The sequence below is a fragment of the Coenobita brevimanus genome, chromosome 97 (assembly GCF_032717465.1).
Source record: "Coenobita brevimanus isolate Jiangsu-jjx chromosome 97, ASM3271746v2, whole genome shotgun sequence".
Lineage (NCBI taxonomy): Eukaryota > Metazoa > Arthropoda > Malacostraca > Decapoda > Coenobitidae > Coenobita > Coenobita brevimanus.
Window position 1 is genome coordinate 2,415,790 of NC_137050.1, and position 22,549 is coordinate 2,438,338.

The 22,549-nt window shown below is 45.2% G+C and overlaps 1 protein-coding gene across 1 annotated transcript; it reads right to left on the bottom strand.

Moving 5' to 3' along the window:
* Window positions 1–3,920: 3,920 nt before the first annotated feature.
* LOC145413770 (uncharacterized) lies at window positions 3,921–14,142 on the bottom strand. The gene is made up of 6 exons (XM_080283426.1): window positions 13,966–14,142; window positions 10,185–10,320; window positions 8,754–8,815; window positions 8,138–8,338; window positions 7,822–7,923; window positions 3,921–7,675 (listed from the first exon to the last, which is right to left on the bottom strand). The coding sequence occupies exons 1-6, from the start codon at window positions 14,140–14,142 to the stop codon at window positions 3,926–3,928; spliced, it is 4,428 nt and encodes a 1,475-aa protein (XP_080139552.1). The 3' UTR covers window positions 3,921–3,925.
* Between the last annotated feature and the right edge of the window lie 8,407 nt (window positions 14,143–22,549).

The window sequence follows — 22,549 nt, forward strand, 5'->3', positions numbered from 1 at the left end:
CATTCACTGTTATTGGGTATTTCCTATGTTGCGCGAGTTTAGGCTCACGTTGTATGGTAAAATCCTATCTTCATTAACCTCGTCAGTGAATTTTTGCGCTTCTTCTTTATACAGGTTTTATGGAAAAGGAATGACTGCATTAGTGTTGTGTGGCAAGTGTGGATAATTATACGATACTGGGTGGAACAGGTGTTGCTATAGATGTGTGGGAGTGAGTGAGAATGCAGAAGTGTCTCTTCATTGGGGTGCCATTGGTCTTGAAGTGTCCAAGTCAACGTGCTTCTCGAGGTTTCCGCGCGGAATCAAGTAGCGGCAATTGCCCTCCCCCAAATCTGATTGCTGGAAGGATGGCGTCGGTGAACTGGATTAACCTGATGAGCTGATAGGAGGACTGAAGCTTGGTTGATTCTTGAGACGAACCTGGTTGAGAGAGAGAGAGAGAGAGAGAGAGAGAGAGAGAGAGAGAGAGAGAGGACTTAAGTAGTAGAGGTGGAGGGGAGTCAGGGGGAGCGGTGAAGGGTGAGACAGGAGTGAGAAAGGCGGAGGTCAGGGTGGAGCAGGGTGAGGCAGGAGGAAGAAGGTGAACTAAAAGCATGAGCGAGACAAAAGTGAGACAGACCAAGGGAGGGTGAGGGGGAGGGAGGAAGGGCGAGGCGAGTGGAAGAGAAAGAAAACTGGAGGGAGGATATAGGATGTCGGGCCAGGAGAAGCATTGTAAGATAAACGAGAGGAAGAAAATAGAGGAAGGGAGGCAAGAGGAGGGATTTAGGTAGGAGTGAGACGAGGGAAGGAATGAGGCGGAGAGACAAGAAACAGAGACAGTGGGGTTAGGTAGCGAGACAGAGATGCAGATTGTTGGTCAGAGGGAAGGGGTTAGATAAGAGTGATGGGGAAGGAAAGAGATAAACAGAGACAGAGGGAGTGAGGCAGACAGAAATTGCGACAGGGAGGGTGCGGTAGCGACAGAGTGAGGCAAAGAGACGGTGAGATAAAGGGGGTAAAAGAGAGAGATGCAAAGTGTGGTAGAAACATAGAGACAGAGAGTGAGACAGGCAGGCAGGTAGGGTGAGTCGGAAAGACCGTGAGACAAGCACGCAGGGTGAGGCAGAGACATTGAGACAGTGTGTGGGGAGGGAAACATAGCGAGGCAGAGAGAGAGAGAGAGTGAGGCAGGGCGGGCGAGGCAGAGAAACAGTGAGGCAGGGCGGGCGAGGCAAAGAGGGTGCTCCCCGGCAACGCAGCTCAGCCAGTACAATATCCTGGTTAGTGACACCCCCCGTCCTTCCCCTCGACCCACCCCTCTCCCCTCGTTCCCCCACCCGCACACTTCTTTCCTCCACCCTTCTTTCCACTGTTACCACCCCTCCCCCTCCTTCCACCCACATCACCCCACCTTCCACTCCCTCACCCACTTACACCCTCTCCACTTCCCTCTGCCTTCCATTCCTCCACTTTTCCACCTTCAGGTCCCTCTTTCTTCCTCTTCCACCCCCACACTACCTTCTCATCAACTCACACTGCTCTTATGATCCTCTTAGTCAGAACTTTTAGTAATCATATCACCACCTTACACCTTTGATAATCCTCTCTCTCTCTCTCTCTCTCTCTCTCTCTCTCTCTCTCTCTCTCTCTCTCTCTCTCTCAAGGTTTAGGATATTCAAAGACCACCACATACCATTTCTAGATCTATTACAATACAGTATCTACATCTTCGTCATATGTACAGTAATATTTGGTTTAAGCACAGGTCTAAAAATTACACAATCACCCCCCGTCTTTAAAAACAACACAGTCACCCCAGTCTTTAAAAATACTGTTCAACTCAGTATACACATCTACATAGAGAACAATGATAAAAAACAACTAATGACTCACGGGGCCGTATTGCAAGCGGCTTTGGTAATTCCGTAACACATCCCCCATAGCGAATTATTCTGCTTAGTACACCTCGGTATATCGTGTTGTTGACCAAAAAAAATACCGATATTCAGGCGACATAAAGAACACTCAATAGGATGTTTTGGTGTAACGTGCATAATAAATCGCTAAGGAAGAGATGTCACGAACCCTCTGCCAGCTAAAATACTCCCCATATTCTCACCAAAAAGGGCCTGTCACCCAAAAAGTGGTAAAAATCGACTCAAAATGTGTGGATATAAAAAACTCTCACTCTACCCTTTCAGTACGATGGTGCCTTAATTATTTTTATTGTTAGTTTCGTATTTATCACTTTTTTTTTTTTTCTCTCTACCGTCTTAAGAGTGGATTCAGCCCGGAATATACTTATAATTGAAGGAGTTAAATACAGCCTTCCCATGCCTCTCCACTACCAGGCGATTCTTCTTAATTACAAATCGTATGGCCGTAGTTAGGATGCAAGAACGAATTACAAAAGACGTCATCGTAAGGAAGGAGTAAAGTGCAGCAAAAGGAAATAGCATCACGTCCCATGATTTTTTTTTTTTAACAGCAGTGCCATACTTCATAACCTCCAAATCCATCACCTACACTTTCAGAACACGATTTAACCCTTCAGCACAATGACCAGTTTATTTTATTCCAGCTACTGCCAGTTGAGATTTTTCTTAAGAGAAAGCGTTCCCCCGTGATAAAGGGGTTAATTGAGGTTATATTTTTTTACATTCTAATAGCCTCCTTGAACCACAGAAAATCATCCGCAGGTAGCAAGAATTAAAATATGTAATCATACTGAGGGATTATAAAGGGAGTCCAGTGCTATTCTCTTCAGCTGTGCAATACACACTACAGAGTAGGCCAAGAATTAGGACACACTTAAGTATCTGGACATGTTTCAGCCTGTCACCCTTCGCTAGCATTTACTGATTTTGCCACGTAATAATCAGCAAACCAGCATACTCGCCACCTAGTTGGGAGGACTGAATGCGGGCAGTTTTCCATAGTTTACGAGTGGCCTCTGCATACACATGTGACTCATTACTCCATCTCATCAGTCACGTTCACTGGTTTCAAGTTTCAGAGTCTGTGGTAGTGTTTCAATTAGACACAGTATTTAAGTTTCAGCCTGTGGTCGTGTTTGAAGTATAGACGTGTATTCTTTCTCCCATTCCGTCATCCCTCCTGATGCCAATTTAAATAATATCACGTTTCTCAGATAATACAAGGCTTAGCATGTCCCGAACCTTGACCCATTCTGTATTGCTGATTTCGTTAAATTCTAAACTGGGGTGCTTATTCCCATCCCTCGCCTACAAATCCTGGATCCCATAATGATATGTATAAAAACTGTGAAGGCAAACATTCCTAGGATATGTTTATGAGGAATGGACGATCACATAGCTGTACAGAGGGATAAAAATAGGACATTTGTAATATCAAATATAGCCAGTTATATTGTTTACAAAATGTCCCTCTTTGCATTTCCCCCTAGAGGAGAGACCCATACAAATGTGTTGTCATAAGTAAACACACAAACATTCACTATGAACACTCATACTTCACTGAAATCCATATAATTAAAAAACAACGAATGTATGATCAGTTTCACAAAATGAGACAACTTGTAGCCAGTTCATCAAGGCATCTGACATGTTTCATCGTTGTAAATGCTTGCACATTTGAGCCTGGTCTGTTGCATTAAGACTGATCCGTAAAACCTAACCCAAGATTCATAAGTGAACATAGGGATAACATGAGCAATTTTAATGTGAGCACAGCTACTCCCAAGTTCATCACTATTAATTATAATAAGATACTTGCACAGTTCCACAATCCCTCAGAAAAGAAGGCACTGTGTTGCGGCACTGATTGCGTTTCACTGAGTCACTGTTTATACAAAAGCAAGGCTTATATGGATATACAGTATCAAATCATACATACAGATATTGTGTATAACTCATTCCTCGCCGTACCTGTAAGCTAATCGTAGGTCTATATTATCCATTCCCTATCTGTCATCAAAATATCTAATCCCATGGGAGGCGGCAGCAGCAGCAGTTGGTGCACCCAGAGATCTAGTTAGGTGTTCCATCTTAAGTATTGAGGATGTTTCAGGCAGAGGTCCAGTTTCCTTCAGTGGAGAGTTACCTGTAGCACGTCCCCCACCAGTAGAATTTTTCCTATGACTCTTTGATGTAGTATTTGTAACATTAGTAGTACTGGATGTTGATGAAACAGACTTTGATACATTGTTATTGTTACGTGCCTCAGACTGATGCGGCAGAAATGAGGGGTTTGGAATCTGTCGAACTGAGGCATTGGCTGGTGATTTGGCAACAGCAATCCTGTTGTTTGAGGCTGGTCGCTTGGTGATGGACACTGTATTGGTATTGGTAGAGCCAGGTTTTGTTGATCCATATGTACTTTTTCCTGTCCCAGTGTTCGAGGTAGGAGTGGAGGTGGAAATTGAGGCATTTGGAAGTTTTGTGATAGTAACTTCAGGTGTGGGTGATGATATGGTTGTAACACAGGAAGACTCTGATGAGCGAGAAGTTTTGGTAGGGGATTTGGAGGAGTGGGAGCCTGTAGTTTTTGTGCTGGTATTATTACCGGCATTTGATGTATGAGACCGTCCATTAGTCATCACACTCTGAGGAGCAGCCTTGCTTGTGGGTGAAAGGTCTATTGGAGCAGGTTCAGGTGCCCGAGGAAGTGTCTCTGCAGCCTTTACCATGGCAGCTAGATTAAATTCACGAATGCATGCAGCTGTTTGACTTAATGTGATCAGGTTCCTCATTGCTGCAACATCAGTAAGAGCAGCAGAAGGATCTCCACCATAGGCAGTAGCAGTAGCCACATATGCTGCTGCAGCTAGAGCTGGTGACATTAATCCACTAGCCATGTTACTGGTATAGCTTGAAGGATCGGGAACAGCTTGATTTGTTCCCATCTGTGTTGTGACGATGTTTGAGGTGGTGGAAGTGTTGACTGCAGCTGTCGATGATGCAGTTGTCCGATTCTGTAGCTGCCTGTTTGCAAGGGTCTGTGCAATACTCAAGATGGTTGATGAGTTGGAGGCAGAGCGACCACGACCAGGAGACTTTGGTGAAACCTTTGTTGCTGTTGATGAAGGAGGGTTTGTGGAAGGAGTTTTGGCACAGGTACTGTTAGCTGGTGGTCTCCCTCGGCCATGGGAATTAGTATTTGGTATGCCCAGTTTTGGTCCTGGTTTCCCATTAGAGACGTTAGTGTTGGTGCTGCTAGATCCAGCGGTTGTATTTGAAGGAGGGGCAGATACTGAAGGTGATGATGACTCTCGGTGTATAGGTGTAATGGTCATTGAGGAAACTGATGAACCTGATGAAGCTCTTGGTGATGTTTTTGATGATGATGTTGCTGCACTGCTTGATGGTGGCTGTGTGCTGTGAGGATGTGGTGTGGAATTGCTTTCCTGTCGATGTGGTGCTGGGCTGCTGGGTGGGCGGTGTGGTGCTGGACTCCCAGGTGGACGGTGAGATGCAGGTGTACTTGACTGTCTGTGAGGTGCCGGACTGCTGGGTGGTCGATTAGGTGGAGGATTGTTAGACTGCCGATGAGGTGCTGGACTACCAGGTGTTCGATGAGGTGCTGGACTACCAGGTGTTCGATGAGGTGCTGGACTACCAGGTGTTCGATGAGGTGCTGGACTACCAGGTGTTCGATGAGGGGCCGGACTGCTTGGTGGCCGATGGGGTGCTGGACTGCTGGGTGGCCTGTGAGGGGCTGGACTGCTAGGTGGTCGATTGGGTAGGGGATTGCTAGGTGGACGAGGAGGGGGAGGATTGTTAGGATTCTGAGAAGGCGTAGGACTTCCAGATGCCCGGTGAGGTGCAGGACTTCCAGGTGGCCGAAGGGGTGCTGGAGTGCTGGCAGGTCGAGGGGGTGGTCGATGGGGTGCTGGGCTGCCAGGAGGCCGAGAGGTCAGGGGGCTAAATCTTTGTGAAGTTGAAGAACTAACTGGCATTCGTTGTGTTACCATACCCTGATTTTTGGGAGCTGGAGGTCTCTGTGCAGGATTACCTAACTGTGAATTCTGTGGGGAATGAGAACATGTTGGTCGTTGTGTTACTTTAGTTGTCTGGCTATGATGTGCCACTTGACTACTAGGCTGCTGATTACCTTGTGAATGTGGACAACCCTGACTAGGCTTCTGATTTACATGTAAGCCAGAGGGTGTCTGACTGGTTTGAGTCTGAGTTGATGATGCTCGTTGATTAACCAGTGATGCTGGAGGGCGTTGATGGGGTGCATTGCCAGGATGCCTTTGTGGAACTTGGTTGGATGCTGGGCGTTGCATTGCTTGAGGAGGAGGTCTTGGAGCAGACTGGGTACCTGGATGCTGAGCAACTGTTGTACTTTGCATGTACTGATTGGTCTGCTTCTCTGAAGACTGCTGCACAGTGTGTGCACTTTGGCAACTTGTGGTAGTTTTGGACCCTTGGCTAATTGGGGTATTGGTTTGTACTGGAGATGCACTGTTTGCAGTGAACTGTGGAACTGAACTTTGAGTTCCTTGTACTGTTACTGGCACTTTGTGGACAGTGTTAGTAGTATGAGGTAATTTTGTTCCCTCCTTTGCATCCGTTGTTTGACCTGCATCCATAAGAACTTCACTTGTCCTCTTCAGAGGTCCTTTTGGAGCTCCCACTTTTCCAGAATGAGCATTTATATTGCTTAGACCACTCTGCACACCAAGACTTGCGCAGGCTGTCTGGCTTCCTCTTCCAGTCATATTTCCTGGGGGAATTTTCTTAGTAGCTGTTAAGAGTGGCCGTGTGTGTCTGATATCTCCTAGCCGAGCAACTGGAGGTCTCATATTGGCAGCCTGAATACGAGAAGCATTTGTAGGTCGACCTAATCTTGGCTTTGTGGGAATGATTGGATGTAGCATTTTGTTGGTGGGAGGAGCTGGAATGTGCATGGGCTTCAGTCCACAGTCTGCTAAGCCATTCATTAATGGCTGAGGCATTTGCAATTTTACATTGGCTGCTGGGGAAGTACCAGTATTGGGTTGAGTTGCATTGTTAGATACAGATACTGATACACCTTTAGCAGGTGGTCCTCCTGGAACAGGAACTATGGAACTAACAGGGACAGGATTAACTGGAGGGGAGGGGATGTGTGTGAGTGCTACCCGTGGGGTGGTAGTTGCTGGTGTGGTAGTGGTTAATGCTGGCCGCCCTCTAGCAGGTGCAGGACCTGAGAGCTGCCCAGCACCACTGTTCATGGCAGCAACATTTGTGAAAGAGGTGTTGGGGAGGGAATGAATTACAGGTGTACTTACTGTCATCACACCAGATGAACATGGTTTGCTGAAAGACGCACTGGTACTGCTGGGAACTGGTAGCTGTTTATCAGGCTCACGTTTTCCAGCTTTCTCATCACAGGAATCAGTACCTTTGTCACTGGATGGTGCTACAGTTTGAACTTTTAAGTACTCTTTACCTTGGTCTTTCACTAGACTTACAGGAACTGTAGGCTTCACCTTCTCTTCAGATGGAGTAGTCTGTATCCTTGGTACTTTGGGCAGGGGCGCATCAGGGTCTGGTGGAGCCAAGGCTCGTGCACCATTTAGCCTAACCCTCTTGCGAGACTGTTGTGTTGTGGTGACAGTGTACATCAAACAAAGAGGAGCATCCTCCGTCCACTTGTACATGTACACCACATCAAGCAAAGTCAGCTCACCCACCAGGCAGTCACCACCATGCATGATATCAACCTATGGATTGAAAATTCATTCTGCTCAGTAAGCACTTTTGCACCACATACTGTACTTAATAATGTAAATGCTGAAAATCATTATAGCTTAAATGAACACTGTTTAAGCCAGTAATATAAAAAAAAATGTTAATGATCAGAACTTACCCTGTGTGTCTGAGGAGCAAGGCTGTACTTGAGTCTGATGAACTTCTCCAGGTGGGACACTTGCACGGCAGCTGGACATCTCAGGTACCGTTTATGTACCACCTACGATGAGAAATACAGGTACATATGGTTATAATTGGGTGTGTTTATAAATTGAACACTGAAATAATTTTACAAGACACTACATGCTGCAGAGTTTATCACATTGTGTTTTAAACCTAACAATGGTACAAATACTTGGCAATTTTGCCGGTCACTCGACGAGAAACTGGATTTATTACAAAGCGAGTTAAATAACAAGAGAATTGAGACTCACCTTAACGCCATTGACTTCCTCAGCCTCCTCCTCCTTCACCCCATCCTTAACCTCAGCCACCCGATCCTTCTCCTCCTGGCCTCCCTGCTTCTGCTTCTCCTGCTGGCTGTTGTTAACCTTGAGCGGCTTTATGGCATGGGAGTGAAGATGGGGGATGATGCTGGGCGGGGCAGTGGCCAGGTATTCCAGGGAGAGGGAAATCTGAGGAAGAGTATGAAATAAAGGGTTTTAGCCAGTTTTTATTATGATCAAGCCTTCGTTGCATTAAATTAAAAACCAATATTTTGTTGTATTTTGCTGTATATTTAGTTGTATTTATCCACATTGAATGGAAAGTGTTGGTAGCTGCATGAATGTAGATAAAACTAAGAAGTAATGTTGACTCTGGTTGGTTATGAAGTGTGTGGTGGCAAGATGAGATTAGATGAAATATTAAGCCACTTCTGTCCGGTTTAGTGTTAAGGCGTTTTATTAGTGGTTTGAGTGTAGATACAAATATTAAATTATATTCTCTTTGGTTTAGCTGTGCGGTGTTTGGAGGTTGTTATGAGTGTGAATTAAATTTTACACAGATCTATTACGCAGTTTAAGCCACGTATTTGATTAAGTTACATACCTGGTCGTCCACATGAAAGAAGTGGCGTCTCTCTCTCAGGCTTTGCTCAGTCCTGTCTCCCCCTGTAGAAGAGAGAAGATGCTGAATAAATGGACTAATGGTACCAGGAATATTATGAAAAAGTAAAGAGATGGTTTTTGAGAGAGAGAGAGAGAGAGAGAGAGAGAGAGAGAGAGAGAGAGAGAGAGAGAGAGAGAGAGAGAGAGAGAGCAGAAAAAAAAAAAATCACACGGAAGGACGTTTAATTCCGAAACATTAAGACAACTTGCAAGTCACAGTAATACAAGTTCGCCTTCAGTCACTGCACTACAAATGAAGAAGTCTTATTCGGTACCCCATGCTCGGGCAGGTCACACTCGCAGACACAGTAGGCTTCCCTTTCCCCCTCTTCACTCAATATTAAATTTCGAGTGTAGGGGAAAATGGGAACTTGGCAAATCTGTTATCATCTGCAGTCGACAGGCCTTACCTAATCCCATGCCTTATCAGTAACCCCTTCTGCATGATGCCTAGTTTATTTTTTTCTTTCTACAGCCAGCCTGGATCCGGATTCAAGAACTTACGACCAGTTTGCTTTTCATGATTTTTTTTTTTTTTTCCAGGAAGAACTAGAGACGTGGGAACTTTTTGCACTCTCCTTTACTGCTCAAAGAGAAGAATGACTAAAATGATACATGACGTCCGGAACCTGTCATATGAAGACACTGAAAAGACTAAGTCTGCATTCGCTAGAGAGGCGTAGAGTCAGGGGAGACTTAATTGAGGTGTTTAAGTGGATGAATGGTATAAATAAGGGAGATATTAGCAAGGTACTTAAAGTAAGCATACAGGATAGAACTAGAAATAATGGTTTCAAACTAGAAAAATTCCGTTTCAGAAAGGAAATCGGTAGAAATTGTTTTGGTAATAGAGTAGTAGACGAATGGAATAAGCTACCTAGTAAAGTAGTTGCTGCCTCTTCCATTGAGAGTTTCAAGCATAGGCTAGATAAGCATATGACAAATAAGGGGTGGATATAGAATAAAGAAAATATTATAACCAATACTAATTCAAAAAAAATTTCTTTTCAGGTTACACTATGATAGTCTCTATTCTCCTTTCACACTTTCCTGTAAAATGTCCACGCCAGTTTTTCTATACGGCGTGGTGTTCTTTCTGACTTTTTCCTGCCGGCTTCGGCTGGAGGGTTTGGAGGGCGGGGGAGAGCCTTCTTCTTTGCTATCCTTATCTCATTCTAGTAGTTCAGTTACCCTTCTAGGAGCTGCCTAGCATGGGCCAACCGGCCTACTGCAGTTATCCTCTCTTCTTATGTTCTTAAGATTAACACACTGTCTTGGGAGATCAAACTTAAAAAATAATAGTAATAATAATCTTAAAAAATGAATAGTAAAGAAACCACGAAAAAAAGAGAAAAATAATAACAATATATACCTGCTTCCGGATGCTCCTTGTAGAAACTATGGCGTCTCTTCATTTCAGAGTGGAAGAGGCCGGGCACCAGCTTGAACACCACATCCTGCAGCGTCCGGTCCTCACGCAGCGACAACAGCGGCTTAGTCTTGTGCACCTGCCGAAGAGAGTGAGTGTTGCTTGGTTTAATGTGTGTTGTGGTGATACTGTTAACATCTGGGAGTGAGTGTTGCTGGGTTTAATGGGTGTTGTGGTGATACTGTTAACATCTGGGAGTGTGTTGCTTGGTGTAATGTGTGTTGTGGTAAGACTGTTAACATCTGGGAGTGTGTTGCTTGGTTTAATGTGTGTTGTGGTAAGACTGTTGACATCTGGGAGTGAAAGTTGCATGGTTTAATGTTTGTTGTGGTAAGACTGTTGACATCTGGGAGTGAGTGTTGCTTGGTTTAGTGTGTGTTGTGGTGAGACTGTTGACATCTTATCTAGCGGTTTATTTAGTGTTATATTCTTGCTAACTTGAAACTAATTCACTCAGTTGTGGAAGAGAAATCGGGCTGGGGTGACTGTTTCAAACCCAGACGCTACTATTTATTTCTCCAGTTGTGAAAACCCTCTGGCGGTAGCACGAAAAAGGTGGACAGATACGTCATCGAACTGAAAAGGTTAAAATATGTAGGTGGTGTTGAGAGTTACGGTCTAATTCTCGTCAGCTTATAGGCTTCTAGCACCGTTTCCTTTCCGATTTATTTTGCACCTTGATATTCTCTCATATTCTGTTTTCATCTGCAGCATGGGAGCACTTTACATAATTACAATATTAACATGTCACATAAAGAAATATTAAAGGAAAAAAAAAATGCTGAAGACCGTCAAAGCCGCGAGAATACGGGCCTAAAGTGTTGCGTTGTTTGTGAATTGTTCATGTTGTTAAAAGTGCAAAGTACCGTACGTGTAGGGTAGTGTGGTAGGAGTAAGTGCGTAAGTGTGCATTGTTTAATTTGTTAATACAGATCAACGTGTAAGTTAGTGAGTTAAAATGGTTGGAGAATTGTGTGAAATGATGATACCGGTATAGGTTGGGGCAGCGGTTGATTGAGGTGAAGTCAGGTGAAGTTAAATACCTTTTGAAGAAATAATTGTTGCTTTGTTTGCGTCGTGTTGCTGTTATAAAGGTGTAAGTTAGGTGGACACTAACGATCATGCAATTAACCTTAGAGGGGCAAGATTCAACCACGCCCACATATCCCGAGCCATTTGTGAAGCCCGTAATAGGAGTCAAGCTTGTCTTCAATTCCCCATCTCGTTGCTGAATGCGCTTAGTAACTTGCATACTGGATAACCACAACAAATGCTCACAAATGTTTCATAAATATCTCGGATTAGGAGATAAGGTTACACCCTCACCCTCCGTTTTAATAAGGCCATACATAAATGCTGCATTGTCTAAATTGCATAGTGTTGATACTGCAAGGTGTGATGTAGAGAGCATAAAAAAGGGTTGTGTTGTTTAATATTGGTACTGGTGTAAGTTGGGGCTGAAGTGAGTGCATCTGCTTTGAAGGTTGTTTTACACTGTTAACGTCAGCAGACCATATATATTATGATTGTCCGTTATTTTTTTCTTTCTTTCTTATGCAGAGAAGAAGGAACTAAATGTCAGAAGCCCGCAATAATTGTTCCCCCCAAAAAATAAACATAAATAGATAAACAAAAGAGCCAATTTTAAGTACGTTACTGCATTATCTCTTGAATGCAATAAAAGAGCCAAATTTATGTACCGGTATGTTAATGCAATATCTCATGAATGCATCTGGATCAAATTTGGCACAGGCATTTTGTGTGGGCTTGGAAGAAGTGCTTAGTTTTTCGTGAAGATAGATCATAAGGTCAGGATCAGACTTGGGTGCTGGGTCACTGACCTGTCTGAGCACTTTTAATCTTGCATATTTTCTGTTGTGTTTGTTAAAGCTATAGGCTGAGTGAAGTAAGGCGAGATGTGGTGGTGTAATGAGGCTGCAGGTGAGATAGGGATGGGTGATGTGAGGGTGTGGAGAGGAAGTTTGTGAAACAGGTGGGTGAATGAGGTTTTCAGTGATCCAGGGTTTGGTGGTGAGGTTGTAAAAAGTTGTTGTAGTGATTGTATATGTGAGGTGAAGTGGTGGAATGGGGTGTGTAGATGAGATGCGATGGTGAGGGTGTGAGGAAGATGAGGCGGAATTGTTAAGTGTGAGTGGGATGAAGTGAGGTGGGGTTACGTGCTAGTAAGTGGGATGGTGAGGGTGTATATTAAGTAGGGTTAAGCAGGGTAGCAAGGGAGCAGGCAGTGGTAGATGGAGTGGTAGTGTGACGGTGTACTCGTATGGGAGCTGATGGGGAGTGGACGAGACGTGGGATGAAGGTGTGCGGTAACGTGGATGTTGGTGGACTGTGAAGGCGTAGTCTGTGAGAGTTAGGTTGGGTTGGTGGGTGTGTATGAGATGGGGCTGTGTAGTGGCGGTGTGGTCGTCTATGAGATGGGGCTGTGTAGTGGCGGTGTGGTCGTCTATGAGATGGGGCTGTGTAGTGGCGGTGTGGTCGTCTGTCTTCTTATGGGTTAAGGAGTTTCCCGGCACCTTGTTCTTACCAAATTTCTTTCTGTAAATGGTACGCTAATATTAATTATGGTGTGTCTACAAATGCTGACGATATTCAAGAGATAGAAGTAACACGCAAGATAATTATGGCTAGATTTACAATACTTTTCACCAGGAAAAAGAGGTGCTAGCGTTCCGCCGAAGCATGAGAAACGAATCAATATGCGTCAAGGCAGGAGAATGTGGTGTAGTGATGGTAGTTATATGAAGTTAGTGCACATATGTGTATATTATACAATAGCTCTTCAGACGTAAATAAAAATGTAATTCAACCATTTCGGCGTACTGTGTGTAAAAAAAAAGTATCTGTGCACAGTATGCCTCAAACATGGATGCCATATAACGAAGGCCACCGAAATATTAAGTGTCCGACCTACTACGCGTTGGCAGCCGTGATGTCGGGATGTGCCATATCGCCAAGTAGCCATATCTTCTGTCAAACATACATCAAATCTTACATGCTTATATACACAGAATTTATTCATAAACAGTGAGACTGGTAATTTATCATGGGAGGCAGATATACAGTATAGTGGGTAACGTGGTTGACAAAGGTGGTTATGTATACTGTATTGGCTTTTTCCTGTTCACCGATGATGGTAGCATGTGATCAACAGCGTCTCGTGCTAATTACCGTCACACACTTCATTGACCCTCATTATGCGACAGTACACCACACTACCACGAGTCAGGTTACTACCCACTCCTGTGAAATACACTGTGCGATAATTCAGCATGGCTTATGGTTTAGTTAACTGGTCTTAATTACAATATAATCAGTTAGGCTTGATTATGTTCTTTATTACGCCATGGTATATAACACCATAATTATATTTTGTACTATGTTCAAGGACACGAAAGTAACTCGTGCTTCACATCTATCAATATATCAGTGATGCTGGCGGCCGACGATGACTGTTAACTTAGGTTTCGTAAATGAACTTCTGAAACTTTGGCTCATTGCTTCAGACCCGAACCAGCAACAGCGAGGCATACCAGCCCTCCCACATCAGCAGTTGTTTGAATGTTATTGGTTGGCATCCCACCACCAGAGCACGGATACCTTATTTCTTACCCATAGTACCTGCATTTCTTTAGTAGGGTAAGAGGAAGAAGTATTTATGTGTGCAATTATACAAGAGGAAAACGAGTTATCCATAATGGCTTACCTGCACTTCACAAGTAGGGCAAAAGGATGACGTCTGCAGGTATCTGACGATGCAGGTCTTGCAGAAGGTGTGTAGGCACTCGATGATGGTGGTGGCATCAACAAAGTAGCCAGAGCACAACTCACACACCAGATGCGCATTCAGCTCAGTCAGTTTCACGCGTCGTAATGGAGCCATTATAACTCCCTGTCTACATCACCCCAACACATACACACACGCGCACACACATACACACGTCCGCACGCACTCCCAGGGGCCGTCACACGCTGCTGCAGTTTTTCCTCCGCCCAGATTTGCCCATGCGCTCCTCCTACTGGAAAGAAAAGAAAAGCAGATGTTATTATAAATGGTATACACCCGGCTGTAAGAAGTCATTTGCTAGTCAGTGATGATGTCGAGTGATGGTCTGAATGTAATAGGACGATGTTTTAACACCTACAGACAGGTATTTTTTGTTTTCCCCTTAGGTGAATAATATCGTTTAATGACAGAGAAAGCCACTTGACCTGAAATGACGTGGTCGTAACTTACGGCCCCTCGACATGATAAGTGAGTGAGGTACCCAAGCTCGCTGCTCATCAGTTTCGAAGCATAGTAACGAATGAGCTATAAACAGTGGGCCAGAAACAGGGATGGTGCTTCAGTTCATCAAGAGTAAATGATCATTTTCCAAACGCATTCCAGCACCATACTCCAATACCACAGGTGCACGAGTCTCCCACAGATGACTTACAGGATTAGTAGTGTAGGCACAAGGAGGTAGTGAATGTCTTGTTGAAAGGGATGATGTGTATAGGTAATGACGTACAGCGACAGAGGAAGTAGTGAAGATGTGGTATGTTGTACAGGGAATGAATTTGGAACTGGGTAAAGCTGTAATGATGTTGGTACAGGTAGGCTGTAATGAGGTAAGTAAAGGTTTGATGGTGAAGGGGGATGGTGAAGATTTAATTTAGTGACAATATAGCATTAATCGGGGTTCGTAAAATGACGCCTTCTTTTTTTTTTTTTTTTTTTTTTTCTGTTGGCAGATTTTATATGAGCTTTGGGGAGTACTATCATGGTGAAAGAGTTAATGACGGTTGTATCTAACTACTTCAGTTCGAAAAGTCTCCCCTTAGCTGAATGACTTAGATCTTTGCTACTCTGGATATGACAAGAGGTTTAAGAAGGAGGGTGGTGAAACTGGACGCGAGAATGGATAGTAGGGGAAATAGTAGAGGTGTGTGTTGCTGAGTATAGTGGTGTGGTGTGGGTGTAGTGAGTGGAGTGGTGAAGGTGGAGGAAAGAAAGAAGGATGAGTGTGTAGTAAGATGGGGTGAGGAAGTGTTTGGGTTAAAACTATGTGAAGTGGTGTTGGGCTGCAGACAGGATGATGAGGTGGATTGCCTGATGGGGTTGTACCAGGTATATGGCTACTAGGAGATTGAGGTAGGCAAATGGGTGAAATTATGTTAGGTGTTAGGGTTAGATAGCAAGCGTGGTCGTTAAATGAAAGAACGAGTAGGGTGAATGGGGACTGAGGTAACAGGAAGGATGAACTAGTAAGTGAAGTAGGGTGGGGTTGTAAGAGGGGTGGTGGTCGGAAGAGGTTAAGAAGGGCGGTGCTGGTGGTACAAAGGGGTACAAAGGAAAGCAAACAGCAATAGACCTGTTGGTCATTTCGTAGCTGTTTGGTATAGGGAAGATTGTAACAACCTAATTCTATCAGTGTAGGACAATGTGGTTGGAGGAGGTGTGAGAAGGGTGATATGCTGTTGGGATCGTAAGTGGTGTGGTAGTGGATTTGGGTGTAAGTGGTGATGGAGGGTTGGATGGAGTGGTGGTGTGGTTGTAAGTGGTTGGTGGTGGTGAGATGGAGTGGAGTGAGGTGAGTGGTGTGAGGTGAGTGGTGTGAGGTGGTGGAGAAGTGAAGTGGTGTAGTAGACTGGAGTGGAGTGGGGCGATGAGGTTGATGCTGCGAGGTGGTGGGATGTGGAATAAGGGATGGTTGGAAGTGGTGTGGTGGTTGAAAGTGGCTGGGAGGTGGAGTAGGTTGGTGAGGTGGGTGGTGGAGTGGGGTGGAAAGGTGGGTGGTGGGGTGGGGTGGAGAGGTGATGGCGCCAGGTAACGGCACACACAGGCAGTCCGCTACACAGAGAGGCCGCCACCTCCCGGCATCACCACAGCCTTGTTTACCGCACCCCACACCTCCACACAACCTCACAAGCCTCCACATCCCTCCACACATCACACCACCCGACAAACCTCCACACCATCCCACACATCCCACTTTGCAAACCTTCACCCCACCCCACACCCCTCCATACCATCCCATACTTCTCCGCACCACCCCACACATCTCCATACCACCCCACACATCTCCCCACCACCCCGCACATCTCCACACCACCCCACACATCTCCCCACCACCCCACATATCTCCATACTAACCCACACATCTCACCACTCCACACATTTCCCCACCACCCCACACGTCTCCCCACCACCCCCACACATCTCCATACCACCCTCACACATCTCAGCACCACCCCACACATCTCCGACCACTCCATGCATCTCCGACCACTCCACGCATCTCCGACCACTCCACGCATCTCCGCACCACCCCACACACATATCCACACCACCCAACAAACCCCCACACCATCCCACAAACCACGACACCACCCAGTATACCTCTGCACCATCCCACAAACTTTCACGCCACCCCACACTCACCCACGCCACCTGAAGAGATTAGATGAAGATGTGTAGAATGAGGATTTAGCCTTCTTGTACTTTAAATCATGATGCCAGTGAGCTTTTATTAATGTGCATAAAACACACACACACACACACACACACACACACACACACACACACACACACACACCGCTCGCTGGTGCAGTGGTAACGTTCTCGCTTGCCAACTGGTGGACGAGAGTTCGCGCCTCGCTCAGGTTGCGAAAAGTTTCACTGACGAAGTGGGTGGTTACTGTCCCCCTTGAGCAAGGGGACGGGTGTGTGCGTGTGTGAAGGTCACAGCCTTGCCCTTAGATCGGACTATATGAGCTCTCAGCTCCCTTCCGGGAGGGTAAAAGCTGACGATCACGACCATCAAGTGATCCTGACCGACCCGGTGAATTACACACACCATGCAGCTCACCTCACTTTGTCATCACCCACACACCTCTCAATGTCATCACATAGGCCTACTCATACACACCTCATCGTCATCATCATTCTCTCTCTCTCTCTCACACACACACACACACACACACACACACACACACACACACACACACACACACACACACACACACACTTATCCCACCACCACCACGGCCTGCATATTCCTGACACCTTGCCATCTCACCTCACCGCCACGATGCCGGTACTTTCACCTCCACGATATCGTCACTACTCATCACCCTTCATCATCACGCGCACCACCACTTCATCACCCGCCTGTCACACCACCCCTTCCATGCATGTCATACAATAATTGGTTTCTCCCTACTCCCCTCCCCTCCAGCATCCTATCTCGCCTATCGTTATCACACATCACCACAAAACATTCGTGTCTAAAACTAATAATAATAATAATAATAATAATGATAAACAGGTAACAGTTCGCCATGAAATCGGCAATGCTTGGACTACGCCAATTAGGTTCATTTATCTGTGCCACAATCTTACCTGGGTTAGGGGCACGTTCTGTTCGGTAGCTATTAGGTTACACACACACACACACACACAGCCCAATAGTTTCATACCCTTACAACACCTCTCATACCCACACCACACCTACAGTATACCCTACACTCCACACCAGCCACCCATACACACAAGTCTCTCCCAGCCACTTTCCATACCCCACACTAGTCCATACCTCCCACTTTCTATACCACCTTCAGCATATAATACCAGCTTTCTATCAACTTTTATTCCAGTACTTCACCACTCCACCCCAGCATCTCACCACTCCACATCAGCATCTCAACACTCCACACCAGCATCTCACCACTCCATCCTAGTATCCTCACCACTCCACACGAGCATCTCACCACTCCATCCTAGTATATCCTCACCACTCCATACCAGTCACCTTCCATACCCACACCCATCCATACCAGCCAACTTCATAGCCTATACCAGTCGACACCATACCCCCCTCCCCTATATACCATCATGGCCTCCACCTGGCGCCTTCATGGACAATACGTGGGAATTATTTTTTTCGTGGGGGAAGGTAAGAAAGGGAGGGTGTGAGAGGGGGAAGGGGAGAGGGGGGGGGAAGAGTGAGAGTGATGGGGGAGAGGACAGGGGGCTGAAAGAGAGGGTGTGGGGGAGGGTTAAATATGGGTGAGAGGGAAAGTGATAGGGGAAAGAGGAAATAGAAGGAAGGGAGCAGTGAAGGAGTAAAGAAAGGTTGGGAGTTGGTGCAGATGAAGGAACGTGAGAGAGAGAGAGAGAGAGAGAGAGAGAGAGAGAAGGGGGGGGGTGCGGCTGGAAAAGGGACCATAGACGAGGACTGCTACCGCCTGGATTGAGGGTTAGTCTTAATGGACAGGTGATGAAAAGAAAAGAAGGGAAAAAGAGCCGGAAAAAAAGAAAAAGGAAAGAAAGAAAACCATGTAGGATATTCTGTAGATACCGTATACAAATTAGACAGACTACAGAAGGACTTTAAGGTACGAGTAAGGTTCATCATCATCATCATCATCATCATCATCATCATCACGGTGAGGCTAGGAACTTTAGTCCAGATATAGTTATTAATGTTACCATCAGGTTGGCTGCGGAAGTGAACAGACTATTGTTATAATGATGGCACACACACACACACACACACACACACACACACACACACACACACACACACACACACACACACACACACACACACACCATCAGGTTGGCTGCGGAAGTGAACAGCCTATTGTTATAATGATGTCACACACACACACACACACACACACACACACACACACACACACACACACACACACACACACACACACACACACACACACACACGGTAATTGATTGGCTTGGAGAATTGGCCTAACATTTGTACCAGGAGATCACGAAGAAATGTACATCAGGGAAGGTGGTTTGGATTGGCGGGGAGGACGTGGGTAGTGACCAGTACAGTGACATTTTACTTCATTATACTTCCATAGCGTCAGACGATTTATTCAGAAGCAGTCTATTGTATTAGCCCGTTTAGTTTTATCCCTGCTAAGGCTAGACGATTTTTCGAGACTCGTCGTAGTGGAATTATTGAAATAATGAAAACGAAGCATCAGTAAATAGTCCAGCTCAGTCCAGTCATATCATTTGCAAGCACTTATGACTCGATATTGTCTTAGGTAGTGGGTCATGCACCTTTATACAACACATGTCCAGCGGTTAGGTAAATCGTCTCTAATCAAGCCAATAACTCCTTCACTACATCATTATATCAGTTTTCTTACTACCTTCAACTTTATTCAACTTTGGAAAGACCTCTCGTAGCCGGTAAAGGGGTCAGTTATAAAAGTATCTCGTAAGCTGAATCAAGTCGTCAAGAGGTACTGAAAATAGTTATGTGTAATCGTAGTGAAGACGTTAACGTACGGTAGCGAACTGCACACCTTGATCAGATTCACATCTTTCTATCTACGGTTTCTGTAGCCACACACACCTCAATCCCTGAAGGAGTGGGTACAGACAAATCACCTCCCTATCACCCCGTTCTTTGCAATCAAGCTGCCCATTCTCTGACTCCCATCTTTCTGCATCATATACGTCTCCACTTCATCCTTAGTTTCCCTCTCCCGTCCTCAAATAGGCTACCTCTGCATCTCATCCTCGGCCTTTCCCTCGCTCTACCCCTCCACCTCACTAACGTATTCCCTCCTAGTCAGTTTCTCATGCTCCATTCTCTCCACATGGCCTAATCATCTCAAGGTACTTCTGTTGGTAATGCGTCCTAGCACTCATACAGTTACCAAACACTCATCAACCAAACTCGAATGAATAAAGTGAAATATGACAAAGCACAATGCATTTCTTGATGATACTTAAATGCCATGGAAATCAGTGTATCGTAGAAATTGGCCAAGATCCTTTATGAATACGGCCTCTAAGCTGCTGTTGGTGTGAAGTGCGTTATTGCCCTTTACACCTGCCCATTTCCAGACAGTCAGCGCAGTAGCCCCCCCAAAAAAAAAAAAATAATAATAATAATAACGTAGCTCCATTTTTACCAGTAAGGTTACCCGCCACATTGTTTAGTTTCAGTTCGATTTATGATGATGATGATGAGGTTGATATGTTTACCTCTCCCAGATCATCCACGCTCTCCGACAGGTAAGGTGCCATTAAATTATCCCACCCAGTCAGCTCAGAATAAGTAAATGAAGTTGTGCACTCCTTTACCAGTATAGGTTCCAAAACCAGTTCTCCCAAAGCACAATGTGAGCTCGTAAAAGTTATGAAGTGGGTTTTGGCCATTTACACCTGCCAGATTACCTGCGGTTAGTTAATTATCACCAGTTAACCTTACAATCAGTTCATTATCACCAGTTACCGTAACACCTTAGTCAGTTCATTCATAATCACAACCTAACACCTTACAGTCAGCTCACGATCACCTATTAACACCTTCAGTACGATGACGTCTTATTCATGCTAGCTATCTCCAGGCTCAGCTTAAGAGACTGACTTGGAAGGTCACACACACACACACACACACACACACACACACACACACACACACACACACACACACACACACACCATTATTACATCCATTAAAGAGGTCTTTCGTAAGATTAAAATGACCGTCTAGAAAAAAATTCTGAGGGACTGTTTAACCTCTTCCATTCGGTGACATCATTTTCATTTTAATCACGCTGCCACCAGACGATTACCTGCAATTAAGAGAGACCCAAATAGAGAGGAAGGTAATGAAGGCTAGTATCTAATCCCTGTCGTTCAAAGCGTCTCTCCATAGCTAAATAAAATCGTCTGAGGTAACAGGAATAACAAAATACCAGTACGACAGAAGGGGTTCACAATTAGGTGCATACTGAGGACGTTCAAGACAAAGGTTGGCATAGTGTTCCATTGTGTCTGCTTCACGTACCAGGCATGTCCGTCACTTTTGCTCTGGTGCATCATAGAGACATCTAGGACAAAGAGACATATCTCTGCCAAGCCTCTCGTCTCAGGAGTAGTAGCCAGTAGAGGAACGTGAGTAGAATAGGTGAAATAGCAGGTGAACTTTTTACCCCCACTCTGCTAAGAAGTATTAGCTAGCAGAGGAATATCACATGTAGAAAAGGTGACATTATCCTAACCTTTGCTCCCATCTTGAGCCTGTTTCAGTTTACAACCGAAGCTGCCTTACCTTCCCCTACCCTGCCACGCCCACCCACCCACTTACAAGAAGCTGACTCTAGTCCAGCTTCCTCCATCTTTCTAACAGATACTACTATCTAGCTATTATTGGAGGTTATGAGGTGCTTGTTGGGTAAAGTTTTCACAACGTATGTGTTTTTACTGAGAGAGAGAGAGAGAGAGAGAGAGAGAGAGAGAGAGAGAGAGAGAGAGAGAGAGAGAGAGAGAACCAACCTGTCTCACCACCTCCCTTCACCTCATCCAAACGAAACAACCAATTAATCATTTTACTCCCTCTCTACCACCCTCACTCACACCCCAGCCGTACACTGCATCCATCCGCCATTACGACCAGCTGTTTATACCCGGCTCAGCCACTTTCTTTAGCGTGGGAGAATTAGGAGGAGGGAGGGGGGGGGAAGAGAGATGGGGCAGGGAGGGAGGTTGTATCATGGAGTGTGGCCCACCAGCTGCCATATCACCACTATCACCACAACCACACACCAGAGCACATACACGACACCTCCCTCACACAACCAGCCACACAAAGCACGTCACCAGCTACACACACACGACACCTATCTCACACTACATCAAAGAAGTGTGATAGGTTTCATGTTTTGGGTTCTATTTAGCATTAATAAGTCAGTGTCAGTATACACACCACCAGTTCATACTATTCAGACCAACACCTTACACACACACACACACACACACACACACACACACACACACACAAAACCACTGTCCTTTGTCATTTTTTGTACCGTAAGTGGAGAATGATGAAAGTATCCCAATTGAGTTTTGTGAATCATGCATACGTACGGTACAGTATATATAACTTACACTACTGTAGCTACATAGCCTGTTACCCCGTCACTGTAAGGGGTAGCCTCTTTTTTCAGCTGAATAAATTTGTCTGGCAGGTACATAACTCATCGTATTCAAAAGGTTAATGAACTGTTTTTCTCCCTACGACTGGTGTCCTAAGCCGAGTAAGTAGAATTGCCGTCGTATCCAGGAGTCTAATGGATCGTTTCGCTAGTTCACTCCAGTAGGGCTTTCCCCATGAAAATCGTCTGCCATGACTGAAATTAAACTGAAAATCACCGTAATGAAGATCAATAATGGCATGTGCATCGAGACAGGAGGCTGTACAGTAGTGGTAGATGTTTAATGATAATGGATGGAGGAAGTGGAAGTAGCCTAGATG